At 64.1% G+C, this 19,626-nt stretch overlaps 1 protein-coding gene across 3 annotated transcripts; it reads right to left on the bottom strand.

Annotated features, from left to right (window-relative positions):
* Positions 1-5,205: 5,205 nt before the first annotated feature.
* On the bottom strand, positions 5,206-17,440 carry NFE2L1 (nuclear factor, erythroid 2 like 1). Of its 3 annotated transcripts, XM_029075346.1 has the most exons (7): positions 17,338-17,440; positions 13,623-13,724; positions 12,453-13,483; positions 8,080-8,292; positions 7,664-7,756; positions 7,288-7,461; positions 5,206-6,623 (listed from the first exon to the last, which is right to left on the bottom strand). In XM_029075346.1, the coding sequence occupies exons 3-7, from the start codon at positions 12,960-12,962 to the stop codon at positions 5,280-5,282; spliced, it is 2,334 nt and encodes a 777-aa protein (XP_028931179.1). In that variant the 5' UTR covers positions 12,963-13,483; positions 13,623-13,724; positions 17,338-17,440; the 3' UTR covers positions 5,206-5,279. The 3 variants fall into 3 exon arrangements, with proteins under 3 accessions (XP_028931179.1, XP_028931181.1, XP_028931182.1); XM_029075348.1 differs by lacking the exon at positions 7,664-7,756; XM_029075349.1 differs by lacking the exons at positions 12,453-13,483; positions 13,623-13,724; positions 17,338-17,440 and adding an exon at positions 9,325-9,491.
* Between the last annotated feature and the right edge of the window lie 2,186 nt (positions 17,441-19,626).

Raw genomic sequence — 19,626 nt, 5'->3', positions numbered from 1 at the left:
AGGTGGTGGCCTTCTAGCGTTTCTGCCTGAGCAGCCGGGGCGGAGCCATGGAGGAATCATTTAGATTCTCCTGCTCGCCGGGGTCACCAGGCCCGGCCTCAGGGGCAAGTCCCCTCCCGGGGCCCGCTGTTCTCTGATCGTACGGGCCAGGGAGTCAGAAGGTCGTGGGCTCCGATCCTGGCTCCGCCACTTGTCTGCTGTGTGACTTTGGGCATGTCACTTCACTCCCCAGCACTCAGAACGGTGCTCGTCACCTAGAAAGCGCGTAACGGATACGTTATTCTCTGGGCCTCAAGTTACCTCATCTGTAAAATGGGGATTGAGACTGTGAGCCCCACACGGGACCGGGACCGGGACCAACCCGCTTAGTTTGTCTCCACCCCAGCGCTTAGTACAGCGCCTGGCACATAGTAAGCACTTAGCAAGGGCCACGGTGATCCCTTGACAGGGCGACGTGCCCATTAGTTGGGCCTCGTGTGCTTCCTTCTGAACTAGGGACACCGAACCCCAACTTCCCTCTCGCCAGGCGACGCGAGGCCCTGATCTGAGAGGAAGGGTGACGCTGAGGCCAAGGAACTCTCAGCCAAGGCCCAGCAGCCAGGAAGGAGAGCCAAGGCGGAGGGCCGGGGGCGCGTGTGCGTCGTGCGTCACGTACGACCCAGAAAAAAGGCTTTTCGGGAAGTCGCGTCGCCCGTAACGAAGCTCGCCTTGAGATCTTCCAATAGCGAGAACAGAATCCGTATCGCGACTCCGTGGGCTCCTTCGGCGGGGGTCTTTGAAGTACGGACCGAGGTCGTATTTCTCCTGAAGAGATTTGGAAGAGACTTTCTCCTGGAGTCGGGCAGGGCCGGCAGGCGGGTAGCCCAGGTCTGCCGGTTCAGTCATTAACTGGGGAGTGGAAGGTTTAAATCAACAGAGCGGCTTCAATGCCATTAGTGTTGACTTTCATTTAAAAGCCAAGGCATCGCTCCAGATCCCCTAAGGCCTTTCTCCTTGCCTCACCCCTATACGGGAACTGGGTTGGGAGTTTCCTGAGCTGGTCGGAGGAGCATCTGGAACCGAATCAAAGCTAGCGGGGTGGCCCAGCTCCTACCCTCCAGCCTAAATAGGGTTTGGGCCGGCTCCGTCCGTCCGTCTCCCGGAAACTTCGGTCACTTCTCCGGCCGAGGCAGGACGACGGACGGTCGAGGCCGTCGGCCCCGATTCCTTCTCGGCGAGGCCGAGCTGACCGATTTCTCTCCGCCCCTCGGCCCTCGAGCGAAGGCTCGTCCCTTAGCTTGCGACCTTGCTCTTCAGCAAGGGCGGCGAAACCAGTTCCGCCGACCACCCTCCCCCGGCTTCCCCACGTAAACATCCCCCCTCCGTCCACCCGCCCTGCGGCGGATCTTGGCTCGGGCCAGGGACTTGCCATTCTACCCGAAAGGCAGGAGCGGATCCTACCTAAAAGGCCAAAGGCCTACCCTCGGGCCGCCGGCCTGGAGCCTCCGTGGCCAGGCTTCCGGGGAGGAGGAGTGAGCTGACGTTATTACCTTGTTATTCTCTACTCTCCCAAGCACTTTAAAGTCAGCACAGGAGGGGAGAGGGTTGGCTCCCCTCGCCCCTCTCCTTGGCGAGGACAGAGGGGGTGTTGCTGCAGCTGTCCTGCTCATGAGGAAGGGAGGAAAGCTGCTTTGCTTTCACACAGCTGCTGCTCAGGGCCCGGAGAGCGACGAATAATAATAATGTTGGTATTTGTTAAGCGCCTACTATGTGCAGAGCACTGTTCTAAGTGCTGGAGTAGATACAGGGTCATCAGGTTGTCCCACGTGAGACTCACAGTCTTCATCCCCATTTTCCAGATGAGGTAACTGAGGCCCAGAGAAGTGAAGTGACTTGCCCAATGTCAGCTAAGTGGCAGAGCCAGGATTCAAACCCATGACCTCTGACTCCCAAGCCCGGGCTCTTTCCGCTGAGCCACGCTGCTTCTCCGAGGGCTCCGCTGGCGATCGGCCTGTGCCGCTAGCCTGCAACGGTCTCGAGGTCGGCTTCCTACCCAGGCCCGCCGAGGGGGAGAGCTTGTCGCTCTCGGTAATAATGACGACGGTATTCGGTCAGCGCTGTGTCAAGCACCGTTCTAAGCTCTGGGGTAGATACGAGTTCATCAGGGTGGACGCGGTCCCTGTCCCACGTGGGACTCACAGCCGTAATCCCCCTTTTGCGGAGGAGGTAACTGAGGCCCAGACACGTCAGAGTGACTTGCCCGAGGTCACACAGCAGACAAGAGGCAGGAGGTGCTGGCTTAAGAACCCACGTCCTTCTGACTCCCGGGCCCGCGCTCTATCCCCTAGGCCACGTCGCTTCTCTCGATGATAACGTTACTTGTTAAGTGCTTACTATGTGCCCAGCACTGTTCCAAACACTGAGCTAGATACAAGTCGATCAGGTTGGACACGGCCCCCGTCCTCCACGGGGCTCACGCTCTTAATCCCCATCTTCCAGATGAGGTGAGGCCCAGAGAAGTCACGTGCTCGCACGACAGACACGTGGCAGGGGCGGGATTGGAACCCAGGTCCTTCTGACTCCCAAGCCGGTGCCTTATCCACCAAGCCACGCTGCTACTCATTTCTCTCCCGCCCGGGGGAGGGCCGGTTGCCTCCGGCCCTTCGCAGAGCCACCGCTGCGGGAGGAGCCCCGGAGCTGGGACACCTCGTCGGTTCCACCGTGGCGTGGGCCAACGGGGCACGGGCAGCGACGAGTCAGCGTCGCCACCCGCCTGCCCCACCGCCCCCCCCGCCCAGAGCGGGCACCGAGGTGAAGGACTTCGTCTCCCCTGCCAGCTGTCACAGGAGGCGGGCAAAGAAATGGGGACACCTGTCCCCACCTGACCCCCTGGAGGGGAGTCGCCCGTCACCTCCATGACCTTGGGCCCAGAACCTCCCCGGCCCCGGGCTCCCGCCCGGCCCCGGCTCCTTAGCTGCTCCGATTTAGACCGTCGGGCCGGGTTGGCCTCCTTTCCGAAACGGGAGAATCGAAGTCGGAAAGTCCCTGGCTTCCCCGCCGTTCCGTACCTCTTGCCCCGGGCGGCGGGGGAGAGAGAGAGAGGGTCTGGCCTCCTCGGCAAGAATGCCTTCAGAGAGAGCAGAGTGAGGTTGTGAAAACTTTTCATGATTTTTCTTTTCCCCCTCCCTCTGGGCCGGCTGCCCGACCCTATAAGGGGGCGGGCAAACGGCTCCCCTCCTCCTCCACTGAACTAGAAAAATGTTTTCTCTCCGAAACGAGCCTTCCTCTCCCCCGGGGGCGAGCGGCTGGTACTCCCGGGGCCGCCTTCCACCTGCTTCAGCCCCGCCGGACTACCCTCCGCAGGGGAAACGAATTGCACTTGGGTGTGGATCGGACACTTTTTTTAATGTTTTATTTTTTTTTTTTGTCAAGTGCTCACAGCATCCCTCTCTCCTCCTCCCTGGCAGGTCACAGAGATAAATTAAAAATAAAATCTAAGAGAAAAATAACTTAGAAAGCACTGCCCGGGCCAGACCGTAGATGAGGGAAAATCGCTCTTTTCCCGTCCATCTCCACCCCCCCCCCCGTCCCCCTTCGCGGCCAGCCCGAGGGGGAGGGCCGGAGCCGGCCCGGCCGCCGGGTCCTGCGGGCTCGGCGACGGGCCGGGGCCCGCCCCACCGCCCCCAGACCGCCACCCCCCGGCCCCCCTCTCCGACCATTCGGCGAGGACGACCGGACGGCCCCCGGGTGGCGGTGGAGAGGGGGAAACGTCCCCTAGGGATTCGCACAGTTACACGGAGTCTTTATGGCAAAGAGAACGATTAGCAGCTTCGAGTCCTGAGGCTTCTCCCTCCGACTCAACACGAGCACTCTAGACCCTATGGGTAAAACGGGGCTGGAGCCCTTAGAAAAAAAAACAAACCGAGAAACAGAAAGAGAAAAGAAAAAAAAAAATCCAAGCTGCAAGAAATCGGATTCTAATAGTGGCTATTTTCAGTCAGTGACAAGCCCGGTTAGTGGGGGCTGGGGGGGGACGGCAGTGGGGGGATAAGAGGTAAGAGTGAGATGGAGTCCGTCCTTCCCCTCCTCGCCCTCCCGGCTTGTGCTGAAGACTGACCCACTGGAAGTCGCTGGCCCGCCCCCGCCCGTCGCCCTCACAGGCGGGCACGCACGCGCACACACGCCTACTAGCCAGGTAGCCGGCGGAGCCCCTCCCCGCCACGGAGGTGGGGGGCGAGGGGCGGAGGGCCCTAGGCCAAGCCCCCTTCACCCAAAGCAGTTTGGCAGCCAGTAAGGGGGAGGGTGGGGGCCGGGGGGAGGAGTGGGAAGGGTACAGCGTTTACATGCAGGCTGCTGCGCCAGCTCTTCCTTCGCGAGGGGGGCGCGGGGGGGGCCATCCGACCCGGGCCCCGGGAGGGGAGGGGGCGCCGCATGCGGGGGGGCCGGGGGGTTGGGAGCCAGGAGGGGGGAGGGGAATGCTAGTAATAATCCATTCCAGCCTTCTCCCCGTTTCCCCTCCCCTCCGCGACCCCGAGCCCCTCCCGGCCCGAGCGGCCTCGCCTGCTGCTCTCCGGGGGGGGGGGGGGGGGGGGGGGGGGGTCCGGGCCCGGGAAGGGTTACTCGCGTCGCCCCCGCCCCGCTGCGGCCGGCCGCCCCCCCCCCCCCCCCCCCCCCCGGTCCCCTCTCCCTCGACCGACGCGGAGCCGCCCTCCCTGGGGTTACAGCGCCAAGGCGCCGTGACCTTCGCCGGAGGGTTTTCCTTCCACTCAAGTTTGGGGGGGGGAGGGGTGGAGGTAGGGGAGGGGGACGGGGGTTGTTTTTGGCTTCTGTTTTCCAAACTCGGGTTCCGCCCCCTCCCCCTCCTTTCCCGAGCGTCCCTTCTGCCACCAAGCCGGCTTCGCCCGCCTCCGCGGCTCCCCCCACTCCCCGCCCCCCGGCTCGCTCCCGGTCCCCCGAACAAGGGGGTGGGGGCTAAGGAGGGGGTGGCGGTCAGAGGGCCCCCCCCGCCCCCCACCCCGGCGCGCCCCCACCCCCCGAGTCGGAGAGGCCGGGTGGGGGCCCGCGCTATCCCTCGCCCCAGAGGGAGCCGAGGGGAGAGCGGGCGCCCCCCCGGGCCCGTGGGCCTCGGCCCGGCAGCAGTCACGGGTGAGAAGATATATCGGATAAGAAGGCGTGAGAGTTCCTTCGGCGCTCCTTCCAGGCCCGGCCTCGCTCCTGCTTCTCCAGCTTCTCCTCCTCCTCCTCCTCCTCCCGCTCCCCCTCCGGCGGTGAGCTGCTTCTTCTCCCTCCCGGCCCCGGGCTCACTTCCTCCTGTCCTTCTGTTTCCGGTCCTGCCGCCGGGCCTGCTGGTCGGCCAGGGCCCGGGGGATGAGGATGACGCTGCCGTCGCTGGCGTACTGCAGGGCGTAGCGGCTGGGGGAGTAAGGCTGCCCGTTCTCGTCCCGCAGCCGCCCGAACACCTCCTGGTAGAGGCTCTGCACCTTCTGCTTCATCTGGCGCAGGGACTTGAGGAACTCCACCTTCTCCCTGAGCAGCTGCGCCTTGTCCCGCTGCAGGTCTTCCACGTCCCGCTCCAGGTTGAGGATGGTGTCCAGCTTCCGCTTGCGGCAGTTCTGCGCCGCCATCTTGTTCTTGCCCCGCCGGCGGATGTCGCGGATCAGGCCCAGCTGGGCGTCGCTCAGCTGGTACTTGGACAGCAGCTCGTTGAACTCCTCCACGGGCAGGTTGATGATCTTGTCGTTGGTGAAGGGGATCTTCATGGCCCGGGCCCGGTGCTCGTCCCGGCTCATCTGCTTGTCCAGGAAGTCGGCCCGCTTCTCCTTGCTGGGCTCGGGCACCATGTTGTAGGTGTGGTTGTGGTCCACGTGCTCCAGGTAGGGCAGGTAACGCAGCGGGGCCGGGTCCCGCGAGTCCATGCGGCACAGCTTGCTGTACTCGGGCTGGTAGCCGCCCACCGCCCCTTCCGCCTCCTCCGGGTCCAGCGTCTCCAGGTCGGAGCTGTAGCCGACGGCCCCCTCCTCGGACGAGGACGACGAGGACGACGAAGAGGACGAGGAGGACGACGAAGAGGACGAGGAGGACGACGAGGACGAGGAGGCCGACGAGGACGAGGAGGCCGAGGAGGAGGGGGAGCCGCTGGAGGAGGCGGGGCTGTGGCTCGAGTCCAGGGAGAGCCCCGAGTCCGAGTCCAGCTCCTCCCGGAGCCGCGAGGCCTGCACGGGGTTGAAGCCCTCCTCGATCACCAGGTCCATCAGGCTGATCTCGTCCAGCATGGCCTCGTCCAGGAGGCCGCCCAGCGGGTCGGGCAGCTCGGGGCCGGCCGTCCCGTTGGCCGAGCCGTTGAGCGGGGCGGGGAGGAAGAGGCCCGTCAGGTTGGTGGCGCCGAAGGTGGAGTTGAGGCCGGTGGCGTTGCCGGGCGTCAGCGGGAGCAGGGGGGCGCCGCCCGGGCCCGGCGGGGGGCTCTCGCGCTCGGCGGCGCCGCCGAACAGGGCGCAGTCCTGGGCGCAGCTCCCCAGGGAGGCCTGATGCAGGCTGACGTTCTGGGTGATGGGCGGGTCGGGGGCCAGGCCGTAGTCGCCGCTCAGCGGGTCTCCGGCCGTCGGGTCGAACAGGCCGTCGCTCGCCAGGGGGTTCACCTCCATGGCCTGCGGAGGCAGAGAGCCCCGTCAGCCCGCGGCCTCGCTCGGGGGGACGCGGGAGGGGCGCGGGACCGGAGGGCGTTTGGTCGAGGCGCCCGACCTCTCGGCCTCCCGTTCCCTTCTAGTCCCCGGCCGCCCCTCCCCGCCGCCACCAGGCTGGCCCGGGGTGCCGATGAGGCGGGGCGCGAGAGAAGGGAGGCCCGGGGCGGCTCTTGCCCGCCGGCGCACTCAGGGTGGATACGGGAACGGGCGGGCGCCCTACGCAACTCGCCACCCCTCCCCGGTCCCGTTTTCCCACCCGTCAACTTGGCACACGGATGGGGTGGGGGGTGTCGAGCCCCCATCCCCGGGTGCCCTCGGGGAAGGACCGGGAAAAGTGCCTCGGCCAAGGGCCCGGGAGCCCCCACCCCGGTGTGGTGGTGTGGCTCAGCAGAAAGCGTCTGGGACTGGGACTCAGGAGAGCCAGGTTCCGATCCCGGCGGGCCTGGCCTGCTGCGGGACCCTTGGGCGAGTCGCTTAACCTCTCTGGGGCCGAGTTTCCTCATCTGTAACAAGGGGCCGGGGGGGCTGAGTATTCTCATCTGTAAAAAGGAGGGGGAGATCAGACACCCGTCCTCCCTCTCCCGCCTAGGCCCGGGATGGGCAGAGGCCGTGAGGAAATGCCCCGCACCTGCATCTCCATGATGGACATGAGGTCCTGCCACTGCTGCTCCAGCTCCAAGGCGGACTCGGATTCGGGCTCGGGGTCGGGCAGGAGCGGGGACAGGAGCTGGCGGCCGAGGGCCGGGGAATCGCTCGCGCGGGGCCCGGCTTCTGTCTCGTCCGAGGGGGCGGCCGCTGGAAACTGAAAACGGGAAGACATCCGCCGTCAGCCCCGGGGGGGAGGGCTCGGGCGGGTCCTCTCCCCACCCACCCAGCTACCCGCCCCCACCGCCTCCCAGCTGGGGAGAAGGGGGCAGAAAGGTGCCGAGGCCGGGCCCGGGAAAGCCCGGACGGGGGAGAGGGCGGGAAGGGGAGGGTCCGTCCCGTCCCCAGGCCCCGCTCACCTCTGCGTTCTCCCCAAAGGGGAAGGTGGCCTCCAGCAGCAGCCTAAGACACTCCTCTAGGGATAAGGCCGTCTGGTCCTCCACCCCGGGCACCTGCACCAAGCGACAGGGCTGGTGAGCCCCCTCGGCCACCCGATGGCCAGGAAGTTTCCTTCCCACCGGGGCCGGTCCTCGGCCGGGTCAGCCTCTTTGCGTCTCTCTCATCTCACCGGGGCCGGCTTGCGTCTCTCTCATCCCACCTTCCCGCCCGCCGGGAGCCCTTCCCCCGAGACGCCCTGGCGGTTGGGACGGCTCACTGTTCGGGCCTGGGTCCGGCGAGCCCGGCGGACCAAGGATCCGCCCCGACACCGGCCCGGCTGCCGTGTCGGATGGCCGCCCGCCCCGGCCGGGCCCCTCCGTCCCCAGGCGGACCTTACCTGGGCGGGGAAGCTCTCGCCCGTCTCTCCATCCGCTAGCAGGTTCCCGGCCGGGGGCTCGCTGCCCTCGGCCCAGCCGGCCCCGCGCTCTCCCCCATCGCTCAGCTCCTTGTCCGCCTCGCTCTCTTTCTGGCGGTGGCCGTAGTCAAAAATCTCGCGCCCAGCGCCGAGATCGATATCCTGCCTCCACAGAATGTCAATCAAATCGATGTCCTGAAAGAGACAGCGCGCCGCCTTCAGCTCGGTTCCCGGGGCCGGGCCCCCGGGAGAGGCCCTAGGTTTCACATCTCGAGGCCCGGCGTCGCGTCGGTCCCAACCCCGGCCGCCAGCCCCGCAACCCCCCAACGCTCGGGGGCCGGTGGGGGGAGGACAGGGAAAAGGAGCGGCGGGCTCCACCCACCACCCGCCCTCCTCCCAGAGCCACCCCGGGGCCCGGCCCACGCGGCCCGCACGTCCACGGTCATCCTGTCGGGACGGGGAGGGGGGGCCCTCGGCCGGGCACCCCCGGATCTGCTTCTCCCGCCCTGGGAGCCCCTGGAAGGCGGAGGAGGTGCCACCCTCTCCGGGGGGGGGGGGGGGTCGGGGGGTGGGGAGGGGGGCTCCCGCCGCTTTATTCACAGCTGCGGGTGGCTTGGTGCCGGCTGACCAGGCAAGGGCGAATTGTCATGCAGAATTGCTTCTCGGCGGGCCAGCTTGCATCAGCCTGTGGTGCCACTGCCATTTGCATAATGGGGTGGGGTGGGCCGGGCCGGGTCGGGCCGGAGAGGAAAATCCCCGCATTCCCAACCCAGGCTGCCGCCTCCCGGCTCCCGGGGTGCTGCGTCTCCCCGCCGGGGAGGGGGAGGAAGGGAGGACCGATCCCAAGGGCGGCTGGACCGGGGACCCCGGGGAGCCGCGGCGCCGCCCCGCCCCCGGGGCCCGTTGGGAGCCTCCCTGCCTCCCCCCCCGGTGCCAGGGGAGGGTCGTGCCAACCGGCCCCGAGCGCCCCCCCGCCACCCTACAGTCCGACCCCACCTCCCCCGGCTCCCAGGGCTGCCTCGCCAGCCCCCGCCTCGCCACCCACTGGTCCGCCAACGCGGACCCGGGGAGGAGCACCCCGGGGCCCGGTCTCCCGCTCCCCCCGTCCCCCGGGAGACCGCCCCCCCTCCCCTCCCCAGACTGCCGGATCCGGGGCCCCGCCCGGTCCTCGGTCCTCCGGCCCGCCCACCCCCCCGACCGGCTCGGCCCGTGTTCCCACGCACCAACCTGAGCCGAGCCCCGGAGCCGGGGGCCGGAGGGGGTCGGGGCGGGTCCGCTCGCAGCCGGAGGCAGGGAGGAGAGGGGCCGGCTCCTTCCGTCGGGGCCCCGGCCGCTCGGCACCCCCTGGTCCAGCCGGGTCATGGTCGGCGGGGGGCGCTCCCCGGGGGCGGGCGGGCCGGGCGGGGCAGCTGCCCGCCGGCCCCGGGCCCCCCCTCCCGGCGGGAACCCTGCGGGCCGGCCCGGCCCCCCTCCTCCATCCCGCGGCCTCCCGGCGGCCGGGGCTCAGGCCCTCGGCGGCCCCAGTCCCCGGCTCCCCGGCGGCCCGGCGGCCGGCCGCGGGTCCCCCGCCATGGTCGGCTCCCTGGCCCGCGGCCCCCGGCACCCCCCGAACTTGTCGCCTAGGGCTGCGGCGAGGAGCCCGGCCCTCCCCCTCTCCCTGCCCAGTCTGCAGCTCCAGCCGGGAGCTGGGGCCGGGGCCAATCCCCTCCCAGAGCCGGTTACCTAGGCTGCGGCGGGAGCCAATCCCCTCCCCCAGGTTGCCGCTGAGGATGCGGAGGGAGCCAATCCCCTCCCCCTGCCCGTTACCTAGGCTGCAGTGGGAGCCAATGGCTGCGCGGAGGCAGCCGGGGGAGGCCGCGGCAAGGGCCGGCCCGGGCCCCGTCTCCTTGAGGAGATGCCCCCCCGAACCGGGAGGCCCCACCCACGCCCGCTGGACACCCAGGGCAGGTCGCTCCCGGCTGGGCCCGGCTCTCTGGCGCCCGGCAGCCGCGGGCAGAGGGCACCGGGCCCGGGCCCGCCGCGGACCGGGGTCCTCCCCCGGGGACCGAGCCCGTCCCCTGGAGGCGCGTGGTCTCCGTACCCGCTCCCCCGGGGGCCCGCCCGCCCGCAAACGGGTCGAGCGTGAGGATGGGTGCGGGGCCGCCGGCCCGGGAGCAGAGTGAGCGCAGGCCTGGCCGGCGGCCCCCGGCCGGCGGCCCCCGGCCGGCGTGGGCAGAGGGGACGGGCGGAGGCCGGGGGTGGGGGAGACGAGGCTCGGCCTCGCCGCTCCCGCCCCGACTGCGTCACCGCCCAGGATTAACCGTCGGCCGCCGGCCGACCGGAGCGCCGCGTCCTCACTCGACCCGCTCCTGGAGAGGCCACGGCTCTTCGGACCGGTCGCCGGGGGCGGGGGGGGGGGGGGGCCCGACGCCCGCTCGCCTCCCCCCGTCCCCGGTAAGGACGGCAGAAACGGTCCGTCCTCTGCGGCCCGCATCGTTACCGGGCCCGACAGGCGTAAACAGACGTTCCCCGGCCCCCGCGGCCCGGCGCCGGCGCCTCTGACCTGGGCTGGCACCGGCCAAGGGGCCGGGCGGCGGGGGCTCTGTCCCCTGGGATAGCCCGCTCCGGCGGGGCCCGTCACATGCCCCCGGATGGGTATTTTTATCCCTCCGTTGCCGTGGAGACACAATAATCCTCCAGCCAACCCATGGCTCCCGCACTCACCACCCCGAGCCCGGGCCCTGGCGTCCACCCGCCCCGGCCCGGTCCACCCCTTCCGGGGGAGGGTGGGGGGGGACGGGGAAGAGAACCAGGTGCAGGGCCTGGAAGGAGGGAGCGTCGAAGCCAGCGGCTAGCCGCTCCACCCCCCCCACCACATACACACACACTCACTCACGCACCCGCCCACTGCCCACTGCGGGACAGGAAATCTGAGCTCCAGAGCCGCTGTGCTCCCTGCCCTCAGCTGGAATCTGGGGGTAGGCCAGAGGAGCCGCACTTCCTGGCCGGCCCGTCCGCCCGCCCGCCCACAAGTGCCCTCCCCGCCCCGTCCTTCCTTCCCTTCCTTTCCTCCCTCCCCGCCGTCCCTCTCGCCGCCCGCTCCCGTTCCCGGGCCGTCTCTGGCCGGCACGGGGGCGAAGCCAAGGCCCAGAAGCCGGGGGAGGCGCCATCCCGGAGCGGGGTCCCGGGCTTCAGGCGCAACTCGGTCCCCGGACTTCACGCCCTGGGGGGGGGTCCCCGACCCCCCCCCCCCCCCGGTCCCCACAGAGCAGGCCGAGCCAGGGCTGGGGCGGGTGGCCCCGGGAAATCCTCCAAGAGGCGCGTCCGGGCAACGGGGGGAGGGCGAAGGGACCGGGGCATAGCCCTCGCTCCGAAGGACCGGGACGTGAGATGTCGGCCGTGGGAGGGGGAAGGCGAGAAGGCCGCATCCAGAAAGATCGTAGAGGCCGCCGGGGAAGGTGAACCGGCCCGATGCCTCTGGAAACAAATCCAGTCTGAACTAGCCGGGCTCCGTCGCCATATTGTCTCCGGGTCACGGCTTCCCGTTCTCTGCGCTCACCACGGGGATGGATGGGATCCAGAGCGTGCTGGTGTCAAAGGCTTCTCTCCCTCCCTCCCCTTGGGAGCCTCGATATCTCTGGCAGCTTTCTACCCGCTCCCCCGCAGCCTCGACACCTGTCCGTCCGTCCCCCGCCGCCCAGGCCTTGCCGGGGGCCCTCGGGGCCCCGCCCCACCCCAACCGGTCCTGGAAGCCGGGGACCAGCCAGGTGGGTCGGGAGGCTGCGGCAGCATCCGTCCCCGCAGCCTCCGGAAAAATCTCGCCCGCCAGCATCAGCATCGGAGGCTATTGCGTCAGGGTCCGCCCCGGGGCCGGGGAGGGCACCGCACCCATCCCGCTGCACACCTCGGAGCCTCCCCGCCGGTCCCCCCCCCCTTCCCTCTCTCCACCTGGCACCCCTGGGGCCGGCGCTCTCCGAGTGCCACCCGGGAGCCCCCCGCCGCCACCCCTACAAGACAGTGCGGCTGGGGGCAGAATCCAAAGGACGCGTCTGCTCTAACACTCGGGCGGGCCTCCGCACACGCACACTTGAAATCCAAACCGTAAACATCCTCAGCCGGAACGGGCACCCTCCCCCGGTCAATCCCCCGGGGCGGGGGTGGGGCGGTTACCCAACACCAGGAAGTGGCCCGGGCTCCAGACCCGACGGGGCTCCAGACCCGACGGCTCCGTGCGCTTCCAGTCCAAATGGAAGACCCCCTCACCCCCCTCCCTACACACGCACACACCCACGGGAGCTCCCACCCCGGCCGGACCCCAGCCCCCCGCGTCCACGGAGGGGCTTCCCGTCTCCCCGGCCCTGGGCGGGGTCCCCTACCTCCTTGGTCAGATCTCCGTTTCCGGCGGGGGCCACGGCCCCGAGGTCCTCCAGCGCCTCCCCGAAGCCCGGCTCCGCCTCGCTCTCGCGCCCGCCGCCATCCGGGCCCGTCACATCCTGGAGGCCGTTGGCGCCCTCGAGGACCAGGCCGGCGCTGGGCTGGGGGCCCGAGACGGAGCCCTCGGCGTCCCGGTGGACCAGCCAGGCATTCAGCTCAGTGCTGGGCACCTGAAACCTGTCCAGGGCCCTCACCCGGTTGAGGAGCCGGCGGGCCGTGAAGTAATAGTCCAGGTCTACGCTCTTGGGGTGGATCCCATAGCCGTCCAAGGTGTTGCGCAGGTTGTGGAACTGCGTCTGGGTGTAGGCCGAGCTGGGTCCCAGGATGATCTCCCGCAGCGGGGGCAGCTGCGAGCTCAGGTAGGTGTCCACGTCCACCCGCACCCCGATCAGGCTCAGCAGAATGGTGAACTGGATCAGTCCTTCCGTTAAGTATTTCTTCAACGAAAGCATTGCTGAAGGGCCAGGCTGTCGACTCTCTGCTTTCCGGAAGAGGTCCCGAACCCGGGCCGCCCCTCCGCCGCCCCGGGCGGCGGCGGCGGCGGCGGGTCGCCGGCGGGGCCCGGCCGGACCCGAGGTCCGACCACACCCACCCGCGGGGGCCGGGGGCAGGCCCCAGGCCACGGTCGCTGGCTTTCCGCTCGTCCCCCCGGGGGCCCGACCGCCGTCTCTAGCCCGGTCCGGCCCGGCCCGGGCCCCGCACGTGACGCCCGCCCGGCTTCGCAGTCCACATTCAGTCACTTCCTCCGCCTTCCTCGCTCACGTCCGCTCCTCCCCCTTGCGGGCTCCGCCCCCGGGGCTGGACTCCCGGGACAGCTGACCGCTGGTCTTCACCTCCTCCTCCCTAAGGTTTATTTTCTTTGGCTGCGGTCGGAGGACTCTGATGCAGGTCAGCTGGAAGCTCCGTGCGACTCTCTTCTTCCTCCTCCTCTTGCCCCTCGGCCCTTACCGAGGTGGGGGGTTTCCACAGAAACCTGAAAGGGGATCAGAAGGGCGAGAGCGGTAAGACACCACCACATTTTGAGCCCCGTTCCCGGGGCTGGAGGGGCTCCAACCCTAACCCTCGCGGTGGGCCGGTGGAGAGACCTCCCTCCGCTGAATAGTCACACTGACCTGGGGACCGCTCTTAGCTGTACGTTGCACGGGGCAGCGGCGTGATCACCGAAAGGTCCACGGAGTCTCAAGTACAGCTCTCCAATTCCCTCCGAGGCTGCCCTGGATACAGGAGACACAGAGCGACCAGGTGACCAAAACTCTGGGCACCGCCTTTTTATTTTCCTTTTCTTTTTTATTATTGCAGTTATGCGCTATTTGCCAGGCACGGGTTGGACACGGTGCCTGTCCCACACGAGGCTCACAGTCTAAGTCCCCATTTTACATATGAGGGAACTGAGTCACAGAGGAGTCAACCCAAGGTTTCAGAACAGACGAGCGGCGGAGCTGGGCGGCGAATCCAAGGTCCTCTGACTTCCAGGCCCTCGCGCTTTCCACTAGACCACACTCCCCTATACCCCGGCCTTCTTCTAGAAAACCTGGCCGCTCCAAAGGGCCCGGCCCACGGCTCGAGGAAACGCTTTCCACTAAAGCCACGGAGCTTTCCAGCCCCTCCAAAAGGGAGGGGCGCTGAAAGGGGCACGGAGGAATGGGGAGGGCGGCCGGGGACGGCTGCAACAATGGGGACTGGGAGCCCCTTGTCGGGCCGGGGTCTTCTCCATCCGTTGCCGAGTTGTACATTCCAAGCGCTTTGTACAGTGCTCTGCACACTCTAAGCGCTCAATAAATACGACGGAATGAACTGGCCACCATAACGAGGGGGGAAAAAATAGCCTTTATTCCCCACCCCAGGCGTTCTGGTTTCCCTTTCGTCGGCCGGCAGGAAGTCCCCCGCCCATGTCGTTCGCTGCTCTGGAGCAGGAAAATGGTCCTTCCCCCCACAGGCTTCTTTCTTTCCCCGGCCTGTCCCACGACATGCTGCAATGAGTTCTCGCCCTTTCCTTAACCTCGTAAACCCATACCAGCCTCCGACCCGGCAGACACGAGGGCGGGGCCTCCACCCGCCTAAGCAGAGAAACATCGTGCCTCAGTGGACAGAGCTTGGCCGTCCGAGGCCGTGGGTTCTAATCCCCACTCCGCCCCTTGTCAGCTGTGTGACGCTGAGCCAGTCATTCCACTTCTCTGGGCCTCAGTCCCCTCATCTGTAAAGTGGGGATGGAGACTGGGAGCCTCACGTTGTACAGGGACTGTGTCCAACCCGATCTGCTTGTATCCATCCCAGCGCTTAGTACAGTGCCTGGCACATAGTTAAGCACTTAACAAATACCATTATTATTATTATTATTAATCCCACCTCCGCCACTTGTCTGCTGTGTGACCTTGGGTAAGTCACTGGGCCTGAGTTCCCCCAGTTGTAAAAACGGGGATTAAAAAATACCCAGCTCCTCGTGGGACACTGTGGTTACCCCGTCTCCCTTAGAATAATTAGACTGTGAGCCCATCATTGAGCAGGGATGGTCTCTATCTGTTGCCGAATCGTCCATTCCAAGCGCTTAGTCCAGTGCCCTGCATACAGTAAGCACTCAATAAATACTATTGAATGAACGACTGTCTCTATTGGTTGCCGAATCGTCCATTCCAAGCGCTTAGTCCAGTGCTCTGCACATAATAAGCCTTCCCAGACTGAGCTCCTCTTCCCCCTCTACTCCCTCTGCCATCCCCCCTTTACCTCTCCGCAGCTAAAGCCTCATTTTCCCCTTTTCCCTCTGCTCCTCCACCTCTCCCTTCCCATCCCCACAGCACTGTACCCGTCCGCTCAACTGTATATATTTTCGTTACCCTATTTATTTTGTTAATGAATTGTACATCGCCTTGATTCTATTTAGTTGCCATTGTTTTTACGAGATGTTCTTCCCCTTGACGCTGTTTAGTGCCATTGTTCTTGTCTGTCCGTCTCCCCCGATTAGACTGTAAGCCCGTCAAACGGCAGGGACTGTCTCTATCTGTTGCCGACTTGTTCATCCCAAGCGCTTAGTACAGTGCTCTGCACATAGTAAGCGCTCAATAAATACTATTGAATGAATGAATGAATGAATAATAAGCGCTCAATCAATTCTACTGCACGAATGAACGACTGCCTCTGTTGCCAAATCGTCCATTCCAAGTGCGTAGTCCAGTACTCTGCACATAGTAAGCGCTCAATAAATCCTATTGAATGAACGAACGAATGGTAAGCGCTGAACAAACACCATCAGTAGTAGTATTATTATTATTATTATTCTTACTAAAGAGGCAAGGCCCTCCCTCCACATCGGCCTCCTCAGGCTGTGCTCCCGGAGTTTAGGAGCAGGGAGTGAGCAGGCAGGGTGGCCCGGGGGAAAAGGGCCGAATTGGCCTCTTCCGAGGGCTTAGGGCAGTGCTCTGCACATAGTAAGCGCTCAGTAAATAATACTGAATGAACAGTAAGTACCCAATAAATACTATTGAATGAATGAATGAATAGTAGGCACTCAATAAATACTATTGAATGAACGAATGAATGGTAAGCGTTGAACAAACAGCATCATTATCATTATTACTAAAGAGGCAAGGCCCTCCCTCCTCGGCGACCTCCTCAGGCTGCACTCCCGCATTTCAGGAGCAGGGAGTGAGCAAGAAGGGTGGCCCGGGGGAAAGGGCTGTATTGGCCTCTTCCGAGGGCTTAGGGCAGTGCTCTGCACATAGTAAGCGCTCAGCAAATCCTATTGAATGAAGGCATGAATAGTAAGCGCTCAATAAAAACCACTGGATGAATGAATGCATAGTAAGTGCTCAATAAATACTACTGAGTGAATGAATATGTGCTCAATAAATCCTATTGAATGAATGAATAGTAAGCGCTCAATACTATTGGATGAATGAATAGTAAGCGCTCGATAAATCCTATTGGATGAATAGTAGGCGCTCAATAAATACTATTGGATGAATAGTAAGCGCTGAATAAATCCTATTGAATGAATAGTAAGTGCTCAATAAATCCTATTGGATGAATGAATAGTAGGCACTCAACAAATCCTATTGGATGAATAGTAGGTGCTCAATAAATCCTATTGGATGAATGAATAGTAAGCGCTCAATAAATCCTATTGGATGAATGAATAGTAGGTGCTCAATAAATCCTATTGGATGAATGAATAGTAGGAGCTCAATAAATACTGTTGGATGAATGAATAGTAAGCGCTCAATAAATCCTATTGGGTGAATGAACGAATAGTAAGCGCTCAATAAATCCTATTGGATGAATGAATAGTAAGCGCTCAATCAATTCTATTGGATGAATGACTAGCAAGTGCTCAATAAATCCTAGTGGATGGCTGAATGAATAGTAAGCGCTCAAGAAGTCCCACTGAATGAAGAGTAAGCGCTCAATCAATCCTATTGGAGGAACGAATAGTAAGCGCTCAACAAATCGTACTGAACGAATGCAGAGTAAGCGCTCAATCAATCCTATTGGATGAATGAATGAATAGCGAGCGGTCAGTCAATAGGGTTGAATGAATGAATGAATGAATGCTGGGGTCCGCCCTCTCTCTCTCTCTCTCCTTTCCTCCCGGGCCGGGCCTGTCGTGTCCTGCCCTGTGGGGCGGGAGTGAGAGTGGGGCAGCGGTCGGGGGAGGGGAGGGGAGGGGAGGGGAGGGGAGGGGAGGGGAGGGGAGGGGAGGGGAGAGGGAGGGAAGGGGAAGGCCCGGGCCGCCGCCGCCTCACCGCCCGCCCCGCCCGCCTCCCCCCCCCCCCAGCGGCCCCGTGTCCCCTCGCCCCGCCGTCAGGCCGCCCCTCACCCGCCCCCCCCACACACCTCACACACCCCCCACACGGCGGGGCCGGAGATTCCCCGCTGCCGCCGCCGCCGCCGCCGCCGCCGCCCGCTCCGCGTCCCCGGCGGCCCCGCGCTCCTCCTGCTCCTCCTCCGCTTCCCTCAGCAACTCCCCTCCCCGCCTCCCCCGGAAGCCCCGCCCCCGCGCCGCTCTCGCCCAATCGCCGCGCTCCGCCCTGATCGACGGCCCGGGCCACCCAATGGCAGGGCGGAACGGCGGGCGGCGGCCGCCCGAGGGTCCCGGCCAATCGGCGCTCCCGCCCGCGCCCACCAATGGCTGAGGGGGAAAGCCCCTCCTTCCCGCCCTCCTCGTCGGGGTGGTGGTGGTGGTCGTGGGGTGGTGCGGGGCCGGGGGCCCGCCGGGGTTGGCGGCGGCGGGGCCCGGAGGAGCGGGTGGGCCCTTCTCTTCCTCCCTCCCTCCCTCCGCCCGCCGTGACTTGCAGAAGCTTAGAGCGGGGGGCCGAGGGCGGGGCGGGAGCCTCCCCCACATCGCCATTTTGGGTGGGGGAGGGGGGGGGAGGGACCGCCCCGCCCCCCGCCAACGGTCGCCGCCGCGTGCGCGTGACGTCACGGGGGCCCGCGCGCCCGCCCGGGCGGTGACGCGAGCGCCGCTGCGGTTGCCATGGAGACGGCGTCGGCTGCACGTCAGACCGTTCCGTCCTGTCCTGCTTATTCACTCGTATTTATTTATTCATTATAATAATGATGGTATGTGTTAAGGGCCTAACTCTGTGCTCTGCACACAGTAAGCGCTTAATACATACCAACATTATGATTATTACGAGGTGCTGAGCACTGCTCTAAGCGCTGGAGGAGCAATAATCGTAATGATGGTATGTGTTAAGCGCCTAATTCTGTGCTCTGCACATAGTAAGCGCTTAACACATACCAACATTACTATTATTATTACGAGGTGCTGAGCACTGCTCTAAGCGCTGGAGTAGCAATAATAATGATGGTATGTGTTAAGCGCCTAACTCTGTGCTCTGCACATAGTAAGGACTTAACACATACCAACATTATTATTATTATTACGAGGTGCTGAGCACTGCTCTAAGCGCTGGAGTAGTAGTAATAATAATGAGTAATAATAATGATGATATGTGTTAAGCACCTAATTCTGTGCTCTGCACATAGTAAGCGCTTAACACATACCAACATTATTATTACTAGGTGCTGAGCACTGCTCGAAGCGCTGGAGTAGTAGTAATAATAATGTTGGTATGTGTTAAGCGCTTACTATGTGCAGAGCACTGTTCTAAGCGCTGGGGGAGATACAGGGTCATCAGCTGGTCCCACGTGAGGCTCACAGTCTTCATCCCCTTTTCCAGATGAGGGAACTGAGGCACAGAGAAGTGAAGTGATTTGCCCAAAGTCACACAGCTGACAAGTGGTAGAGATGGGATTAGAACCCATGACCTCTGACTCCTCAGCCCGGGCTCTTTCCACTGAACCACACTGCTTCTCTAATTTGCTAAACACTGTGTGGCCAAGCTCTGTTCTAAGCACTGGGAGGGGGGGTTCAAGGTCATCAGGTGGTCCCGCGTGGAGCTCACGGCCTTAATCCCCATTTTACAGATGAGGGAACTGAGGCATAGAAAAGTTAAGTGATTTGCCCAAAGTCACACAGCTGACAAGTGGCAGAGCCGGGATTAGAACCCGTGACCTCTGATTCCCAAACCCGTGCTCTTTCCACTGAGTCGGCATTGCAGCTCCCTCAAAGGATCACTCAATAATAATCATCATCATGGCACTTGTTAAGCACTTACTACTACTAATAATAACAATAATAGTGGTACTTGTTAAGTGCTTACTATGTGCCAAGCACTGTTCTAAGCGCTAGGGTAGATACAAGGTCATCAGGTTGTCCCACGTGGGGCTCACAGTCTTCATCCCCATTTTACAGATGAGAGAACTGAGGCTCAGAGAAGTGAAGTGACTTGCCCAAGGCCACACAGCAGACAAGTGGCAGAGCTGGGATTAGAACCCATGACCTCTGACTCCCAAGCCCAGGCTCTTTCCATTAAGTCTTGCTGCTTCTACGATGTGCCAGGCACTGTACTGAGCGCTGGGGTGGATCCAAGCAGATTGGGTGGGGGCGTGGTCCCTGTCATTCAATAGTATTTACTGAGCACTTACTATGTGCAGAGCACTGTACTAAGCGCTTGGAATGTACAATTTGGCAACAGAGACCATCCCTGCCCAATGACGGGCTCACAGTCTAAATGGGGGAGAAAGCAAAGCAAAACGGAACAAAATAAAAACAAGACA

This window comes from Ornithorhynchus anatinus, chromosome 11 (assembly GCF_004115215.2).
Source record: "Ornithorhynchus anatinus isolate Pmale09 chromosome 11, mOrnAna1.pri.v4, whole genome shotgun sequence".
NCBI lineage: Eukaryota > Metazoa > Chordata > Mammalia > Monotremata > Ornithorhynchidae > Ornithorhynchus > Ornithorhynchus anatinus.
The sequence above is the reverse complement of the archived record's forward strand: the minus strand, read 5'-3'. Positions and strand labels throughout refer to the sequence as shown.

Bases quoted from the DNA above. Each gene is read 5' to 3' on its own strand.
- NFE2L1 (XM_029075346.1), bottom strand. From the start codon at position 12,962: ATGCTTTCGTTGAAGAAATACTTAACGGAAGGACTGATCCAGTTCACC. The intron at 7,757-8,079 runs GTAAGGTCCGCC...CGCTTGGTGCAG, and splicing joins GCGAGAGCTTCCCCGCCCAG to GTGCCCGGGGTGGAGGACCA. The intron at 6,624-7,287 runs GTGCGGGGCATT...CTGCCTCCGCAG, and splicing joins TGTCCATCATGGAGATGCAG to GCCATGGAGGTGAACCCCCT.